Below are 20,307 nucleotides of genomic sequence, written 5' to 3'. Positions count from 1 at the left end.
TAAGTTCAAGCCTCGGTTTATCGGTCCTTATAAGATTTTGGAAGTCCTTAACCCTGTCATTTCGTTTGGACCTCCCAGCATCGTTTGCACCTCCCAGCATCGTTTGCTATTCATAATGTGTTCCATCGGTCGTTGTTGCGGAGGTATGTGGTGCCTGTGGGTCCTCCGGTTGAGCCTCCTGCCCCTGTGCTGGTTGAGGGAGAATTGGAATACGTGGTGGAGAAGATTTTGGATTCTCGTATTTCTAGACGGAGGCTTCAGTATTTGGTTAAATGGAAGGGCTATGGTCAGGAGGATAATTCCTGGGTTGTCGCCTCTGATGTTCATGCGGCCGATTTGGTTCGTGCCTTCCATGTGGCTCACCCTGATCGCCCTGGGGGTTTTGATGAGGGTTCGGTGACCCCTCCTCAAGGGGGGGGTACTGTTGTGAACTCTGTTTTCAGGCTCCCTCTTGTGGTCACAGGTGGTATTGTGTGACTTTTGTTTTGGGCTCCCCCTGGTGGCTTTGTTTGTTATCCTGCGGGTCTGTGGCTGGATCAGCTGCCTCTTTATTCACTTGGGTGTTTCCTATTTTAGCTCTGTTTCACTTCCACTTGTTGCCGGCTGTCAATGTATTCAGTGCTATCCTGATTACTCCTGATTCTCTGCGGTCTCAGTCTCTTCAGGCTAAGCTAAGTTCTGTTTAATTATTTTTTGCTCATCAGTCTGCAATATTTCTGTGTATGATGAGTTTAGTCCAGCTTGCTAATATGTGATTTCTTGCTGCTGGTTTGCTCTGGGGTTCAGAGTTGCATCCCCCGCACCGTTAGTTGGTGCGGGGGCTCGAGCAATCTCTGCGTGGATATTTTGAATAGGGTTTTTAATTGACCGCACAGTTCCCTTTCTATTTTCTGCCATCTAGTGTTAGTGGGCCTCATTTGCTAAATCTAATTTCATCTCTGCGTTTGTGCTTTCCCCTTAACTCACCGTTAATATCTTTGGGGTCATTTCACTGAGGCAAGAGAGGACTTTCTTTCCCTCTAGGAATAGTCAGTTTCTCAGGCCGTGAAGAGACGTCTAGGATTTTTTTAGGTAACGTTCCACGGCTACCTATAGTTGTGTGCGGATAGGATCAGGTTGCGGTCAGTTCAGTTACCACTTCCCCAGAGTTTGTAGTCTGTTTAGTTACTTAGCCAGTCTTTCTTGCGATCCTTGCCACTAGGATCATAACAGTCCACCACGTGAGTCCAAATTTGCTGCAACCTGTCCACCACAGAATCCACACCAGGACAGTCAGAAGGCTCAACCTGCCCTGAAGAAAAACGAGGATGAAAACCAGAATTACAAAAAAAAAGGCGAAACCAAAGTGGCCGAACTAGCCCGATTATTAAGGGCGAACTCGGCCAATGGCAAGACGGTCACCCAATCATCCTGATCAGCAGAAACAAAGCATCTCATAGGTTTCCAAGGTCTGATTGGTTCGTTCAGTTTGGTTTGAGGATGGAACGCTGAAGAAAAAGACAAATCAATGCCCATCCTAGCACAAAAGTACCGCCAAAACCTAGAAACAAACTGGAAACCTCTGTCAGACACAATGTTCTCCGGAATGCCATGCAAACGAACCACATGGAAGATCAGAAATAAAATCCATGGAAATATGCGTCCAGGGCCTCTTCGGGACGGGCAAAGGCAAAAGCAACCCACTGGCACGAGAACAGCAAGGCTTGGCCCGAGCACAAGTCCCACAGGACTGCACGAAAGAACGCACATCCCGTGACAAGGACGGCCACCAAAAGGACCTAGCAACCAAATCTCTGGAACCAAAAATTCCAGGATGACCAGCCAATACGGAACAATGAACCTCAGAAATAACTTTACTAGTCCATCTATCAGGGACAAATAATTTCTCCACTGGACAGCGGTCAGGTCTATCAGCCTGAAACTCCTGCAGCACCCGCAGCAAATCAGGGGAGATGGCAGACAGAATCACCCCCTCTTTGAGAATACCAGCCGGCTCAGGGACTCCCGGAGAATCAGGCAAAAAACTCCTAGAAAGGGCATCAGCCTTCACATTCTTAGATCCCGGAAGGTATGAGACCACAAAATCGAAACGGGAAAAAAACAGCGACCATCGAGCCAGTCTAGGATTCAACCGCTTGGCAGACTCGAGATAAGTCAGATTCTTGTGATCAGTCAAGACCACCACGCGATGTTTGGCTCCCCCAAGCCAATGTCGCCACTCCTCGAATGCCCACTTCATAGCCAACAACTCCCGATTGCCGACATCATAATTACGCTCAGCAGGCGAAAACTTCCTAGAAAAGAAAGCACATGGCTTCATCAAAGAGCCATCAGAACTTCTCTGAGACAAAACAGCCCCTGCCCCAATCTCAGAAGCATCAACCTCGACCTGAAAAGGGAGCGAAACATCTGGCTGACGCAACACAGGGGCCGAAGTAAAACGACGTTTAAGCTCCTGAAAAGCCTCAACGGCCGCAGGGGACCAATTCACCACATCAGCGCCTTTCTTCGTCAAATCAGTCAAAGGCTTAACCACACTAGAAAAATTAGCGATGAAGCGACGGTAAAAATTAGCAAAGCCCAGAAACTTCTGAAGACTCTTCACAGATGTAGGTCGAGTCCAATCATAAATGGCCTGAACTTTAACAGGGTCCATCTCGATAGTAGAAGGGGAAAAAAATGAAGCCCAAAAAGGAAACCTTCTGAACTCCAAAGAGGCATTTAGACCCCTTCACAAACAACGCATTAGCACGAAGGACCTGGAATACCATCCTGACCTGCCTCACATGAGACTCCCAATCATCCGAAAAGACCAAAATATCATCCAAATATACAATCATGAACCTATCCAGATACTTCCGGAAGATGTCATGCATAAAGGACTGAAACACAGATGGAGCATTGGAAAGCCCGAATGGCATCACCAGGTACTCAAAATGGCCCTCTGGCGTATTAAATGCTGTTTTCCAGTCATCGCCCTGTTTAATACGCACAAGATTATACGCCCCTCGAAGGTCAATCTTGGTAAACCAACTAGCCCCCTTAATCCGAGCAAACAAATCAGACAGCAGAGGCAATAAGGGTACTGAAATTTGACCGTAATTTTATTGAGAAGGCGGTAATCTATACAGGGTCTCAGAGAGCCATCCTTCTTGGCCACAAAAAAGAACCCTGCTCCCAACGGTGACGAAGACGGGCGAATATGTCCTTTCTCCAAGGACTCCTTTACATAACTCCGCATAGCGGCATGTTCTGGCACAGATAAATTGAAAAGTCGGCCCTTAGGAAACTTACTACCAGGAATCAAATTAATAGCGCAATCACAGTCCCTATGAGGAGGTAGGGCACTGGACTTGGGCTCATCAAATACATCCTGGTAATCCGACAAAAACTCAGGGACTTCAGAAGGAGTGGAAGAAGAAATTGACATCAAAGGAACATCACTATGTATCCCTTGACAACCCCAACTAGACACAGACATTGATTTCCAATCCAGTACTGGATTATGAACCTGTAACCATGGCAAACCCAACACGACAACATCATGCAAATTATGCAACACCAAAAAGCGAATATCCTCCCGATGTGCGGGAGCCATGCACATGGTCAGCTGAGTCCAGTACTGAGGTTTATTCTTGGCCAATGGCGTAGCATCAATCCCCCTTAAGGGAATAGGGCTCTGCAAAGGCTCCAAGGAAAAACCACAGTGCCTGGCAAACTCCAAGTCCATCAAGTTCAGGGCAGCGCCCGAATCCACAAATGCCATAACAGAGTAGGACGACAATGAGCAAATCAGAGTAACAGAGAAGAGAAATTTAGGCTGTACAGTACTAATGGCGACAGACCTAGCGAACCTCTTAGTGCGCTTAGGACAATCAGAAATGGCATGAGTGGAGTCACCACAGTAAAAACACAACCCATTCTGACGTCTGTGTTCTTGCCGTTCAGCTCTGGTCAAAGTCCTATCACATTGCATAGGCTCAGGCCTCCGCTCAGAGGACACCGCCAAATGGTGAACAACTCTGCGCTCGCGCAAACGCCGATCAATCTGAATGGCCAAAGACATTGATTCATTCAGACCAGTAGGCGTGGGGTACCCCACCGTAACATCTTTAAGGGCTTCAGAAAGACCCTTTCTGAAAATTGCTGCCAGGGCACACTCTTTCCATTGTGTAAGCACAGACCACTTTCTAAACTTCTGGCAATATAACTTCTGCTTCATCCTGACCCTGACATAGAGCCAGCAAGTTCTTTTCTGCCTGATCCACAGAATTTGGTTCGTCATAAAGCAATCCAAGCGCTAGAAAAAATGCATCTACATTAAGCAATGCAGGATTTCCTGGCTCAAGGGAGAATGCCCAGTCGTGCGCGTCGCCACGCAACAAAGAAATAATAATCTTTACTTGCTGAATGGGGTCACCAGAGGAGCGGGGTTTCAGGGCAAAAAACAGTCTGAAATTATTTTTGAAATTCAAAAATTTAGACCTATCCCCAGAAAACAAATCAGGAATTGGAATTCTAGGCTCTAACAATGGATTCTGAACTACATAATCTTGAATACTTTGTACCCGTGCAGTGAGTTGATCCACACAAGAGGACAAACCCTGAATATCCATATCTACACCTGAGTCCTGAACCACCCAGAGGTTAAGGGGAAAAGAAAGACAAAACAAGCTGCAGAGAAAAAAAATTGACTCAACTTCTCTTATCCCTCTTTTGAGATGCATTAACACTTTGTCAGCCAGCTGTACTGTTATGGACCTGGTGGTTAGGAGCACCCGGAATGACCTGATGGTTAAAACGGAAAACCTGGGACGAGCTCTGAGGAGGTGGTAACTCTACTGACCGCAATCCCTAATCCTATCACACACACTAGAACTAGCCGTGGAGCGTGCCTAACTCTCCCTAGACGCCTCTTCACAGCCTAAGAGCTAACTACCCCTAAAGACAGAAATAGAAGCCTACCTTGCCTCAGAGAAATTCCCCAAAGGAAAAGGCAGCCCCCCACAAATATTGACTGTGAGTTAAGAGGGAAGTGACAAACACAGGAATGAAACAGATATTAGCAAAGGAGGCCGAATCTTCTCTAAATAGACAGAGGATAAAAAAGGGAACTATGCGGTCAGTATTAAAAACTACAAAAACCACGCAGAGTGTGCAAAAAGACCTCCACACCGACTCACGGTGTGGAGGTGCAACTCTGCACCCCCAGAGCTTCCAGCTAGCAAGGAAATATCATAATAGCAAGCTGGACTAGAAACATAGCATGTACTGAGAAATATATTCAAAAACCAATGAACAAATGAACTAGCAGGGACTTAGCTTCTGCTGGAGTAGACAGGTCATCTGAGAAATCCAAGAGAGATCTGAACCAATACTGAGACATTGACAGCTGGCATGAACTAACGATCTAAGCAGAGTTAAATAGGAAAGCCAGTAGAAGCAATAAGCGAGGGCAGCTGAGAAGCCAACCTCACAGATCAGCAGTTCCACTCAAAGCCACCAGAGGGTGTCCAAGGACAGAACTCACCAAAGTACCATTCACGACCACAGGAGGGAGCCCGAGAACGGAATTCACAACACTCTCCACTCAGCAGATAATAAAAATATAGAAGAGTTTACCTCTCCACTCAGCAGATAATAGAAATATAGAAGAGTTTACCTCTCCACTCAGCAGATAATAGAAATATAGAAGAGTTTACCTCTCCGCTCAGCAGATAATAGAAATATAGAAGAGTTTACCTCTCCGCTCAGCAGATAATAGAAATATAGAAGAGTTTACCTCTCCGCTCAGCAGATAATGATAGAAATATAGAAGAGTTTACCTCTCCACTCAGCAGATAATAGAAATATAGAAGAGTTTACCTCTCCACTCAGCAGATAATAGAAATATAGAAGTTTACCTCTCCGCTCAGCAGATAATAGAAATATAGAAGAGTTTACCTCTCCACTCAGCAGATAATAGAAATATAGAAGAGTTTACCTCTCCGCTCAGCAGATAATAATAGAAATATAGAAGAGTTTACCTCTCCGCTCAGCAGATAATAGAAATATAGAAGAGTTTACCTCTCCACTCAGCAGATAATAGAAATATAGAAGAGTTTACCTCTCCACTCAGCAGATAATAGAAATATAGAAGAGTTTACCTCTCCGCTCAGCAGATAATAGAAATATAGAAGAGTTTACCTCTCCACTCAGCAGATAATAGAAATATAGAAGAGTTTACCTCTCCGCTCAGCAGATAATAGAAATATAGAAGAGTTTACCTCTCCACTCAGCAGATAATAATAGAAATATAGAAGAGTTTACCTCTCCACTCAGCAGATAATAATAGAAATATAGAAGAGTTTACCTCTCCACTCAGCAGGGAGATGATCTGTAAGGCGAGGTCCATTACTCTTATTGTAATCTCTTTCTTGTCTCCATCCATCTTTGTTGGGTCCTTCAGGAGAAAACACTGGATGATCTGGGGGCTGGAGGTCACAGAGCGGCGCCATCATTAGTAAAGAAGACTTAGAGAGATTCACGTTTTTAAGAACATTTATGGTGATTACTTAGAAATGTGGTGGAAAATTGTGAAACATAACACCATTTTAGCATCATTGTAATTGTTACGACTCCTCATAATACATAACAGAAGACACATATGAATGTTATTCACGTCTATATACAATCTTTGTACACCATGGTTATATGCCTGTAATTTTAGCTCTTTAATAAACTTTGTGCTTTTTACAAGATTATATGGCCTTTTGATCATCGTTTTTTGGTTTTCTTTACGTCTATATACAAGAACAAATGATTGATCACACAGAAATGTCGCCATCACAGCTCAGCTAAGGAACAGTTATTAGGATTTGTACTGTTATGGTTAATATTTTATACCTTGCTTTGATAATCATTTAAACAATTTATCGCGGATAGATAAAAAAAAATTCAAAATTCAAAAAATCAGGCAGCACTCCATATCCTCTGAAAAATCTGTGCAGGATTTATTGAACCCACATGTCCGGGCAACTTTTCGGCTCACATGAGCCTTTCTCAAGCAGTGAGTGTTTCTCCAAACATGCATATATATAGGCATTTTAACAATCCTTAATTGCCACTAATCATTAAGTGCAGTACATATACCAGAATCAAAGTGGTAACATGCAATGCACTGAGGCAATGTAGTCTACAATTCACATAAAGTGCCTCAGTGCTGCAAGGCTACGTGTTCATGTGCTCATATATACTCTATTTAACGTCAATATTGCACATTAAACTGTCGGATGACTCATCTTATTGCACATATATTGCCGCTTACCCCTACGGAAACATGCCGTCTATGGAGGACGCCATATTCACCCCTTGGCGTTCTAGTGGACTCATTGCGCATCTCCGAGCGTGTCATTGTAGTGTAATGGATTACGGGCCAATCACCTACTTTGTGTGGCATTTTCAGGAAGGCACACAGACAATACATACCGCCATCTTTGTTGTGGCCAAATATAAGTGCTTGCACTGCGTCCCCATCACAACACATTGTTCCGAAACTTCAGATACTGAACCATCCACTATTAGTAACCTAATTATTAAGGAGACTAAGTGGACAAAGTAATGGTGCATAATCCCGCCCTGACTCTGCGGACGACACCTTACTCAGACTATCTCCGGGAGTCAAATAGTGTCCAAATGGCACCACTGTCCCAAGAGATTATCGGATGGTTACACTTTAATTTTGTCATTTAATTTATTATTATTTCCTTTCAAATTTTATTAATTTCTTGGCCAATAATCCATTTACAAAAATATCAAAAGTTCGTATTCTGTATAACTCATCTATAAATCAATTCCTTCAATAGAGTAAAGTCAAATTTCCATCCTCCATACTGGCATATTATTCCACGGTAAGTGCTCCATATTAATGGACAGCAATGTGTCTAAAGAAAACAGATGTATCAAATTAGGGATATACATAATTAGATAATACAATATCCCAAAATCTAAAATAACAGTAACATACTGCCAAAACTCAAGTCTCAACTCAAATGTTGTCTGAATGCAGATTGCACATGTTCTGTTAGCACAATAAACCTCATTTCAAGGCAGAAACATTACTGAGTCCAACAGTTATTAGATATATGAAACTGAAATAGCTGCTGCTGCAAAAAAACAATTTTTATAAAACATTACGATTAATAGGGGTGCCCAAACTTTTTCATATAACGGTATGTCATTATTAATAGAATTAATTTTGTTTTTATTGCTTTTGGTTCTTCATCCTTGAGGTTGGCACACCCACATGATAGATAAGAGATAGATAGATAGAGAATACATACATACATACATACATACACACACTTTTTTTTTCTTTACTGTTCTTTTTTTAGTTCATTGAGCTTGCCTGTGATTTGTTATATATATATATTTTGGATTATTTATCTGTGATAATTGATATGGAAGAGGAAGAATTCTATGGTAATGATGACATTTGTATTATTCAGTGTCACAGATCTTATTATTGGATTTGTCCACCTGATACAGAGATAGGATGAATACATTGTTACAGAGGTTTGGGTGTGGGTTGTGTCACCGATGTGGTGGGTGGGCGGTGCGGCTCATACTCCCGTCCATTCCATCATTTCCGCGTATAGGTACGGGATGTCCCACGTAGTTGTCGGGATTTGCCCTTACCTAGTGACAGTCTAGGCCTTCGGTTATTCAGTGTCACAGATCTCACTAGTGGACTTGTACGGCCTTATACAGATAGGATGAATACATTGTTACAGAGGTTTGGGTCTGGGTTGTGTCACCGATGTGGTGGGTGGGCGGTGCAGCTCATACTCCCGTCCATTCCTCACATAGGCACGGGATGTTCCTCTGCCCAGTGACGGTTTCGGACTTCGGTCCTGACCAACCCGTTATGCTCTGGACTATAATATACTTTACTTTCTTATTATGGTGCTGTGGCAATTCAGCCCTTATAATCATTGCCATCTATATGCTATATATTAAGAAGATTTGCTTATTTTTCGATCCATTTATTGATCCATGGGCATGTATTGGGAGTTGAACCTCTTCCAATATGGCGGCATGAGACTCCTGCATGTTAGTGCACAGGTGCATGTGCACGGGACTATGGGAAGCTATGGTGACATCGGGGACATGGCGCAGCTGTATGTGCAGAATGTGAGTGCGGGTCCTATTAGGAGACGACACCTGAAACCATTTAACCATTTAGGAGCCATCACTTGGATTTTGCACTGTATAGGAGATGCATTATTTTAACAATATTATTCTATGGATGATCACTGAGCACTTTATGTATTATATGAATATTTCTATGCACACTATACTTTTAATATTTTATGATTACCGTATATACTCGAGTATAAGCCGAGATTTTCAGCACATTTTTTTAGGCTAAAATTGCCCCTCTCGGCTTATACTCGAGTCATTGTCCCAGGGGTCAGCAGGGGAGGTGGAGCGGGAGCTGTGACATACTCACTTGCTCCTGGTGAGGTCCCTGCACGTCCCTGGCTCTCCGGGCGCAGACAGCTTCCTCCTATAGTGAGCGGTCACATGGTACCGCTCATTACAGTAATGAATATGGACCCTACTCCACTCCCATAGGGGTGGAGCCGCATATTCATTATAGTAATGAGTGGTCAACGCTGGAAGAAGCTGTCAGAGCCCGGAGAACCAGGGACCGCGCCAGGAGCAGGTGAGGGGGGTGGGAAGGGGGAGCGCTGCGCGAGATTCACCTGTCCTCGTTCCACCGCCGCTCCGTCTTCAGCAGTGACGCTCAGGTCAGGCGGCGCGATGATGCGACTAGTGTGCGCCGCCCTCTGTCTGAACGTTAGTACAGAGGACGCGGAGGACACAGTGGCGCCGGAATGACGTCAGGTGAATATTGCAAGTGCCAGGGGCCTGAGCGACGAGAGGTATGTCATTTTTTTTTTTATCGCAGCATATGGGGCATAATAGTCTATGGAGCATCTTATGGGGCCATAATCAATGTTTGTGCAGCATTATATGGGGCAAGTGTATGTATGGAGCATCTTATGGGGCCATATTCAACGTTTGAGCAGCACTATATGGGGCAAACGTGTCTATGGAGCATCTTAATGGGCCATAATCAACGTTTGTGCAGTATTATATGGGGCAAATGTGTCTATGGAGCATCTTCTGGGGCCCATCATGAACTGTATGGAGCATTATATGGGACGTATTTGTATATGGAGCATCTTATGGGGCCATAATGAACTGTATGGAGCATTATATGGGGCATATTTTAATATGGAGCATTATATGGGGCGTATTTTGTATGGAGCATCTTATGGGGCCCATCATGAACTGTATGGAGCATTATATGGGGCTCCTGATTCAATATGGATATTCAAAAACACTTAACCTACTGATGTCTCAATTAATTGTACTTTTATTGGTATCTATTTTTATATTTGACATTTACCGGTAGCTGCTGCATTTCCCACCCTAGGCTTATACTCGAGTCATTAAGTTTTCCCAGTTTTATGTGACAAAATTAGGGGTCTCGGTTTATACTCGAGTATACACGGTAATTGATTCACTAAACTGATGACTTGTACGCCCTATATATATCTGCACCACTATTGTATTCATTGCTTGAAAAAGGATTGTATATCCAGACAGATAGAATTTTAACAGCTTTGTGTTTTGTATTTGCTTTATAGGTCTTGATCATAAAGGCAATGAGACAGGGTGATTGCTTTGCTGTTGGTACTTTAAGAACTGGTTTTCGCTCATTCTTGGGGAAAGCTCAGAGAATCCATGATTTAAGGACTTTGCCTACAAGGATATGTCATTTTTAAGAACAATGTACTCCGCCATTTTCATGTGGGTGTTATAAAAAAAGCTTTGTATATGGACAGATACTGGCTGTGTAAGTTCTTGTCTCTGATCAATATCCACCCTCATAAAATCAACACTGTCACCGAGCGCAGGACACGCTGTGTCAGCCCTAAAGCTTTCTTTAAAGAGGGGCTTCCACGACAGTACATGTCGCCTGAAACCCAGGATGGTTAATTGGACCCGACTGTGATGAGCTACCCAGGAACCACGGAACAAAAACCATGGTGAGAAACATCTTGGTATTGAAATGTCTGTGTTTTTCTTGTGGTCCGAGAAAGGTAGATACAGCGAGTGTACTTGTTGCTCGGGTTTTCCAGAGCACGCTCGGGTGACCTCCAAGTATTTATAAATGTTCGGAGATTTAGTTTTCGTTGCATCAGCTGAATGATTTAGAGCTACTAGCCAGCCTGAGTACATGTGGGGGTACCATGTGACCGCTCAACACTGGAAGGAGCTGCCGGCTGGGGACGACGGAGAAGCAGGGTCATGCCAGGATGGGGTGAGTATGACAGGGAATGGTGAGCCATGCTATATTCACCTGTCCCCGTTCCATCACTAGGCTCTGTCTTCCGCGTCCTCTGGCTGTGACGTTCAGGTCAGAGGGTGCGATAACGTGATTAGTGCGAGCCCTCTGCCTGAACAGTCACAGCCAGAGGACCCGGAAGACAGCTGCGACACCAGCACGACCCCCATAGGATGCCGGTGTCCCCTCCTGCTCAGGCCCCAGCGATGAGAGGGGAGTGTTATTATTATTATTTTTTTAATCGCAGCAGCATACGGGGCATATTATGCTATGGAGCATCTTATGGGGCATCAAGGTTTATGGAGAAGCATATGGGGCATGTTATGCTATGGAGCATCTTATACAGGTCCTTCTCAAAAAATTAGCATATAGTGTTAAATTTCATTATTTACCATAATGTAATGATTACAATTAAACTTTCATATATTATAGATTCATTATCCACCAACTGAAATTTGTCAGGTCTTTTATTGTTTTAATACTGATGATTTTGGCCTACAACTCCTGATAACCCAAAAAACCTGTCTCAATAAATTAGCATATCAAGAAAAGGTTCTCTAAACGACCTATTACCCTAATCTTCTGAATCAACTAATTAACTCTAAACACATGCAAAAGATACCTGAGGCTTTTAAAAACTCCCTGCCTGGTTCATTACTCAAAACCCCCATCATGGGTAAGACTAGCGACCTGACAGATGTCAAGAAGGCCATCATTGACACCCTCAAGCAAGAGGGTAAGACCCAGAAAGAAATTTCTCAACAAATAGGCTGTTCCCAGAGTGCTGTATCAAGGCACCTCAATGGTAAGTCTGTTGGAAGGAAACAATGTGGCAGAAAACGCTGTACAACGAGAAGAGGTGACCGGACCCTGAGGAAGATTGTGGAGAAGGACCGATTCCAGACCTTCGGGAACCTGAGGAAGCAGTGGACTGAGTCTGGTGTGGAGGAAATGGGCTACAGGTGCCGCATACCCCAGGTAAAGCCACTTTTGAACCATAAACAGCGGCAGAAGCGCCTGACCTGGGCTACAGAGAAGCAGCACTGGACTGTTGCTAAGTGGTCCCAAGTACTTTTTTCTGATGAAAGCAAATTTTGCATGTCATTCGGAAATCAAGGTGCCAGAGTCTGGAGGAAGACTGGGGAGAAGGAAATGCCAAAATGCCTGAAGTCCAGTGTCAAGTACCCACAGTCAGTGATGGTGTGGGGTGCCATGTCAGCTGCTGGTGTTGGTCCACTGTGTTTCATCAAGGGCAGGGTCAATGCAGCTAGCTATCAGGAGATTTTGGAGCACTTCATGCTTCCATCGGCTGAAATGCTTTATGGAGATGAAGATTTCATTTTTCAGCACGACCTGGCACCTGCTCACAGTGCCAAAACCACTGGTAAATGGTTTACTGACCATGGTATTACTGTGCGCAATTGGCCTGCCAACTCTCCTGACCTGAACCCCATAGAGAATCTGTGGGATATTGTGAAGAGAAAGTTGAGAGACGCAAGACCCAACACTCTGGATGAGCTTAAGGCCGCTATTGAAGCATCCTGGGCCTCCATAACATCTCAGCAGTGTCACAGGCTGATTGCCTCCATGCCACGCCGCATTGAAGCAGTCATTTCTGCCAAAGGATTCCCGACCAAGTATTGAGTGCATAACTGAACATTGTTATTTGATGGTTTTTGTGTTTGGTATTAAAAAACACTTTTATTTGATTGGACGGGTGAAATATGCTAATTTATTGAGACAGGTTTTTTGGGTTATCAGGAGTTGTATGCCAAAATCATCAGTATTAAAACAATAAAAGACCTGACAAATTTCAGTTGGTGGATAATGAATCTATAATATATGAAAGTTTAATTGTAATCATTACATTATGGTAAATAATGAAATTTAACACTATATGCTAATTTTTTGAGAAGGACCTGTAGGGCCATCAACCTTTATGGAGTAGCATATGGGGCATATTATGCTATGGAGCATCTTATGGGGCCATCAACCTTTATGGGGCAGCATATGGGGCATATTATGCTATGGAGCATCTTATGGGGCCATCAACCTATATGGGGCATATTATGCTACGGAGCATCTTATGGGGCCATCATCATTTATGGAGCAGCATACGGGGCATATTATGCTATGGAGCCTCTTATGGGGCCATCAACCTTTATGGAGCAGTATACGGGGCATATTATGCTAAGGAACATCTTATAGGGCTTTCAACCTTTATGGAGCAGCATATGGGGCATATTATGCTAAGGAACATCTTATAGGGCTTTCAACCTTTATGGAGCAGCATATGGGGCATATTATGCTACGGAGCATCTTATTGGGCATCAAGGTTTATGGAGCAGCATACGGGGCATATTATGCTATGGAGCATCTTATGGGGCATCAAAGTTTAACCCCTTCACCCCGGAGCTTTTTCCGTTTTTTCGTTTTCATTTTTCGCTCCCCTCCTTCCCAGAGCCATAACTTTTTTATTTTTCCGTCAATTTGGCCATGTGAGGGCTTATTTTTTGCGGGACGAGTTGTACTTTTGAACGACATCATTGGTTTTACCATGTCGTATACTAGAAAACGGGAAAAAAATTCCAAGTGCGGTGAAATTGCAAAAAAAGTGCAATCCCACACTTGTTTTTTGCTTGGCTTTTTTGCTAGGTTCACAATGCTAAAACTGAGCTGCCATTATGATTCTCCAGGTCAGTACGAGTTCATAGACACCTAACATGACTAGGTTATTTTTTACCTAAGTGGTGAAAAAAAATTCCAAACTTTGCTAAAAAAAAATAAATAAATAAAAATTGCGCCATTTTCCGATACTCGTAGCGTCTCCATTTTTCGTGATCTGGGGTCGGGTGAGGGCTTATTTTTTGCGTGCCGAGCTGGCGTTTTTAATGATTCCAATTCGGTGCAGATGCGTGCTTTTGATCGCCCGTTATTGCATTTTAATGCAACGTCGCGGCGACCAAAAAAACGTAATTCTGGCGTTTCGATTTTTTTTCTCGTTACGCCATTTAGCGATCAGGTTAATGCTTTTTTTTTTATTGATAGATCGGGCGATTCTGAACGCGGCGATACCAAATATGTGTAGGCTTGATTTTTTTTTGATTTATTTTGATTGGGGCGAAAGGGGGGCGATTTAAACTTCTATATTTTTTTTCACATTTTTTTAAACTTTTTTTTTTTTTTTAATTTTGCCATGCTTCTATAGCCTCCATGGGAGGCTAGAAGCAGGCACAACCCGATCGGCTCTGCTATGCAGCAGCAATCATAAGATCGCTGCTACACAGCAGAAATGCAGGTGTGCTGTGAGCGCCGACCACAGGGGGGCGCTCACAGCCACCGGCAATCAGTAACCATAGAGGTCTCAAGGACCTCTATGGTTACCTTCCTGATGCATCGCCGACCCCCGATCATGTGACGGGGGTCGGCGATGACGTCATATCCGGCCGCCAGGCCGGATGCGGTAGTTAAATGCCGCTGTCTGCGTTTGACAGCGGCATTTAACTAGTTAATAGCAGCGGGTGAATCGAGATTTCACCCGCCGCTATTGCGGGCACATGTCAGCTGTTCAAAACAGCTGACATGTCCCGGCTTTGATGCGGGCTCACCGCGGAGCCCTGCATCAAAGCGGGGGAGCCGACATCGGACGGTATAGTACATCCGATGTCGGTAAGGGGTTAAGGAGTAGCATATGGGGCATATTATGCTATGGAGCATCAAAGTTTAAGGAGTAGCATATGGGGCATATTATGCTATGGAGCCTCTTATGGGGCCATCAACCTTTATGGAGCAGCATATGGGGCATATTATGCTATGGAGCATTTTATGGGGCCATCAACCTTTATGGAGCAGCATATGGGGCATATTATGCTATGGAGAATCTTATGGGGCCATCAACCTTTATGGAACAGCATATGGGGCATATTATGTTATGGAGCATCTTATAAGGCCATCAACCTTTATGGAGCAGTATACGGGGCATATTATGCTAAGGAGCATCTTATGGGGCCATCATCCTTTATGGAGCAGCATATGGGGCATATTATGCTATGGAGCATCTTATAGGGCCATCAACCTTTATGGAGCAGCATATGGGGCATATTATGCTATGGAGCATCTTATAGGGCCATCAACCTTTATGGAGCAGCATATGGGGCATATTATGCTATGGAGCATCTTATAGGGCCATCAACCTTTATGGAGCAGCATATGGGGCATATTATGCTACGGAGCATCTTATAAGGCCATCATCCTTTATGGAGCAGCATATGGGGCATATTATGCTATGGAGCATCTTATAGGGCCATCAACCTTTATGGAGCAGCATATGGAGCATATTATGCTATGGAGCATCTTATAGGGCCATCAACCTTTATGGAGCAGCATACGGGGCCTATTATGCTATGGAGCATCTTATAGGGCCATCATCCTTTATGGAGCAGCATATGGGGCATATTATGCTATGGAGCCTCTTATGGGGCCATCAACCTTTATGGAGCAGCATATGGGGCATATTATGCTATGGAGCCTCTTATGGGGCCATCAACCTTTATGGAGCAGTATATGGGGCATATTATCCTAAGGAGCATCTTATGGGGCCATCAACCTTTATGGAGTAGCATATGGGGCATATTATGCTATGGAGCATCTTATAGGGCCATCAACCTTTATGGAGTAGCATATGGGGCATATTATGCTATGGAGCATCTTATGGGGCCATCAACCTTTATGGAACAGCATGTGGGGCATATTATGCTATGGAGCATCTTATGGGGCCATCAACCTTTATGGAGTAGCATATGGGGCATATTATGCTAAGGAGCCTCTTATGGGGCCATCAACCTTTATGGAGCAGCATATGGGGCACATTATGCTATGGAGCCTCTTATGGGGCCATCAACCTTTATCGAGCAGCATATGGGGCATAATAATTATATTTATATAGCACCAACATATTCCGCAGCGCTTTACAATTATAGAGGGGACTTTTAAAGACAATAGACATTACAGCATAACAGAATTCACAGTTTAAAACAGATACCAGGAGGAATGAGGGCCCTGCTCGCAAGCTTACAAACTATGAGGAAAAGGGGAGACACGAGAGGTGGATGGTAACAATTGCTTTAGTTATTTGGACCAGCCATAGTGTAAGGCTCGGGTGTTCATGTAAAGCTGCATGAACCAGATAACTGCCTAAGGCTATTTTCACACTAGCGTTTACCTGATCTGCGGCAGGCTGCGGACTTCCTCCGTGAAGCCCCGCCCTCGGCCGCACCTTTGCCGCTAGCTCCGTCTACTTCTGCATGCGGCCCCATCTTTCACAGTAGGTACGCAGGTCGTACCGTTGTATGTGGATACTGCCGCATGAGTCATTTTGACTATGCGGCGACAAGCGTAGGACGCAGCCTGTAGCATTTTTTTTTCCGCATCGTCAAAACGATGCATGCGGCAGCATCCGCATACAGCCGCACGACCTGCGTACCTAATGTTAACCCCTTAAGCCTTGAGGGTGGTTTGCACGTTAATGACCAGAATTGTAAAAATTGGCCTGACCACTGTCCCTTTATGAAGTTATAACTCTGGAACGCTTCAACGGATCTTGGCGATTCTGACATTGTTTTCTCGTGACATATTGTACTTCATGTTAGTGGTAAAATTTATTCGATATAACTTGTGTTTATTTGTGAAAAAAATGGAAATTTGGCAAAAATTTTGAAAATTTCACAATTTTCCAAATTTGAATTTTTATGCCCTTAAATCACAGAGATATGTCACGCAAAATAGTTAATAAGTAACATTTCCCACATGTCTACTTTACATCAGCACAATTTTGGAACCAAAATTTTTTTTTTGTTAGGGAGTTATAAGGGTTAAAAGTTGACCAGCAATCTCTCATTTTTACAACACCATTTTTTTTTTTAGGGCCCACATCTCATTTGAAGTCATTTTGAGGGTTCTATATGGCTGAAAATACCCAAAAGTGACACCATTCTAAAAACTGCACCCCTCAAGGTGCTCAAAACCACATTCAAGAAGTTTATTAACCCTTCAGGTGCTTCACAGGAATTTTTGGAATGTTTAAATTAAAATGAACATTTAACTTTTTCACACAAAATTTACTTCACCTCCAATTTGTTTTATTTTACCAAGGGTAACAGGAGAAAATAGACCCCAAAAGATGTTGTACAATTTGTCCTGAGTACGCCGATACCCCATATGTGGGAGTAAACCCCTGTTTGGGCGCAGGGCAGAGCTCGGAAGGGAAGGCGCACCATTTGACTTTTCAATGCAAAATTGACTGGAATTGAGATGGGACACCATGTCACGTTTGGAGAGCCCCTGATGTGCCTAAACATTAAAACCCCCCACAAGTGACACCATTGTGGAAAGTAGACCCCCTAAGGAACTTATCTTGATGTGTTTTGAGAGCTTTGAACCCCCAAGTGTTTCACTACAGTTTATAACGCAGAGCCGTGAAAATAAAAAATTTTTTTTTTTTTCAGAAAAATGTTTTTTTTAGCCGCCAGTTTTGTATTTTCACAAGGGTAACACGATAAATTGAACTCCAAAAGTTGTTGTCTAATTTGTCCTGAGTACGCCGATACCCCATATGTGGGGGGGAACCACTGTTTGGGCGCATGGCAGAGCTCGGAAGGAGCGCCATTTGGAATGCAGACTTAGATGGATTGGTCTGCAGGCGTCACGTTGTATTTGCAGAGCCCCTGATGTAGCCAAACAGTACAACCCCCCACAAGTGACCCCATATTGGAAACTAGACGTCCTAAGGAACTTATCTAGATGTGTTGTGAGAACTTTGAACCCCCAAATGTTTCACTACAGTTTACAACGCAGTGCCGTGAAAATAAAAAAATCCTTTTTTTCCCACAAAAATGATTTTTAGCCCCCCAAATTTTTATTTTCCCAGAGATAACAAGAGAACTTGGACCCCAAAAGTTGTTGTCCAATTTGTCCCGAGTACGCTGATGCCCCATATGTTGGGGTAAACCCCTGTTTGGGCGCACTGGAGAGCTCGGAAGGGAAGGAGCACTGTTTTCCTTTTTCAATGCAGAATTGGCTGGAATTGAGATTGGACGCCATGTCGCGTTTGGAGAGCCCCTGATGTGCCTAAACAGTGGAAACTCCCCAATTCTACCTGAAACTAATCCAAACATACCCCTACCCCTTATCCCAACTGTAACCCTAACCACACCCCTAACCCTGACACACCCCCAATTCTAATCTCAAATCTAATCCCAACCGTAAATGTAATCCAAACCCTAACCCTAACTTTAGCCCCAACCCTAACTTTAACTCCATCCCTAGCCCCAACCCTAATGGGAAAATGGAAATAAATACTTTTTAATTTTATTATTTTTCCCTAACTAAGGGGGTGATGAAGGGGGTGATGAGCAGCGTTCAGGGCCTTCGATGACGTCACGGCTTGTGATTGGTCGCGGCTGCCCATGTGACCGCGACCAATCAGAAGCCGTGACGTAATTCTCAGGTCCTAAATGCCTAGAATTCGGCATTTAGGACCTGAGAATTACGTCACGGCTTCTGATTGGTCGCGTCGCGGTCACATGGGCGGCACGCGACCAATCAGAAGCCGTGACGTCACGGAAGGCGCTGAACGCACTCATTTTAAGCAAAGAAGGCTGCCGGTTACATCAGGTAAGGTGCATGGGCCGCCGGACGGGTGAGTATATCAATATTTTTTATTTTAATTCTTTATTTTACACAGTAATATGGATCCCAGGGCCTGAAGGAGAGTTTCCTCTCCTTCAGACCCTGGGAACCATCAGGATTACCGTCCGATACTTGATGTCCCATTGACTTGTATTGGTATCGGATTAGATCCGATACTTTGCCGGTATCGGCCGATACTTTCCGATACCAATACTTTCAAGTATCGGACGGTAACGCTCAACACTAGTTAGGATGCTATATGGCGGCTCGTTTTTTGCGGGACAAGATGACGTTTTCAGCGGTACCATGGTTATTTATATCCGTCTTTTTGATCGTGTGTTATTTCACTTTTTGTTCGGCGGTATGATAAAGCGTTGTTTTTTGGCTCTTTTTTTTTCTTACGGTGTTCACTGAAGGGGTTAACTAGTGGGACAGTTTTATAGGTTGGGTCGTTACGGACGCGGCGATACTAAATATGTGTACTTTTATTGTTTGGTTTTTTTTTTTTAGATAAAGAAATGTATTTATGGGAATTTTTTTTTTTCCTTTATTTTGGATTTTTTTATTTTTTTTTTTTTTTTGTACACGTGGAAATTTTTTTTTTTTAACTTTTTTACTTTGTCCCAGGGGGGGACATCACAGATTGCCAATCTGATAGTTTGCATAGCACTCTATCAGATCGGCGCTCTCACTCACATCGCTGCAGGCTGCAGCTTTCATCTGCAGCCTGCTCCGGACCCGGAAGTGCTCCCTGCAGGACCCGGATGCAGCCCCGCGGCCATTTTGGATCCGGGGCCTGCAGGGAGAAGACGCTCGGTACAAGGTGAGTACATTCCCTTGTACCGATCGTCTCAGGGAAGCCCGCAGGGAGCCCCCTCCCTGCGCGATGCTTCCCTGTACCTCCGGTACACCGCGATCATGTTTGATCGCGGTGTGCCGGGGGCGGTCCATATCCGCTCCTGGCACATAGCTGCCTATCGCAGCTGACATCCGGCACTGACACCCGGCCGCGCTCCCCCCGTGAGCTCGGCCATGACGTACTATCCCGTCACTGGGAATTAAGTCCCAGGTCACCTTGACGGGATAGTACGTCATATGGGATTAAGGGGTTAAAGATAGGTACGCAGGCCACATGCGGGCCGCATGTAGAAGTAGGCGGAGCTAGCGGCGGAGGTGCGGCCGAGGGCGGGGCTTCACGGAGGAAGTCCGCAGCCTGCCGCAGA

The 20,307-nt window shown here is 44.2% G+C and overlaps 1 protein-coding gene across 5 annotated transcripts in view; it reads right to left on the bottom strand.

Moving 5' to 3' along the window:
- The window catches only part of LOC143808873 (uncharacterized), a 623,474-nt gene that overhangs the window by 573,269 nt on the left and 29,898 nt on the right, over positions 1-20,307 (bottom strand). For all 5 annotated transcript variants that reach the window (XM_077292022.1, XM_077292018.1, XM_077292019.1 and 2 more), the window contains one exon: positions 6,353-6,473. In XM_077292022.1, coding sequence (XP_077148137.1) covers positions 6,353-6,473 — 121 coding nt within the window. The remainder of the gene's footprint in view (positions 1-6,352; positions 6,474-20,307) is intronic.

The sequence above is a fragment of the Ranitomeya variabilis genome, chromosome 2 (genome assembly GCF_051348905.1).
Source record: "Ranitomeya variabilis isolate aRanVar5 chromosome 2, aRanVar5.hap1, whole genome shotgun sequence".
Taxonomy (NCBI): Eukaryota; Metazoa; Chordata; class Amphibia; order Anura; family Dendrobatidae; genus Ranitomeya; species Ranitomeya variabilis.
This window is presented reverse-complemented; position numbering and strand designations above follow the sequence as displayed.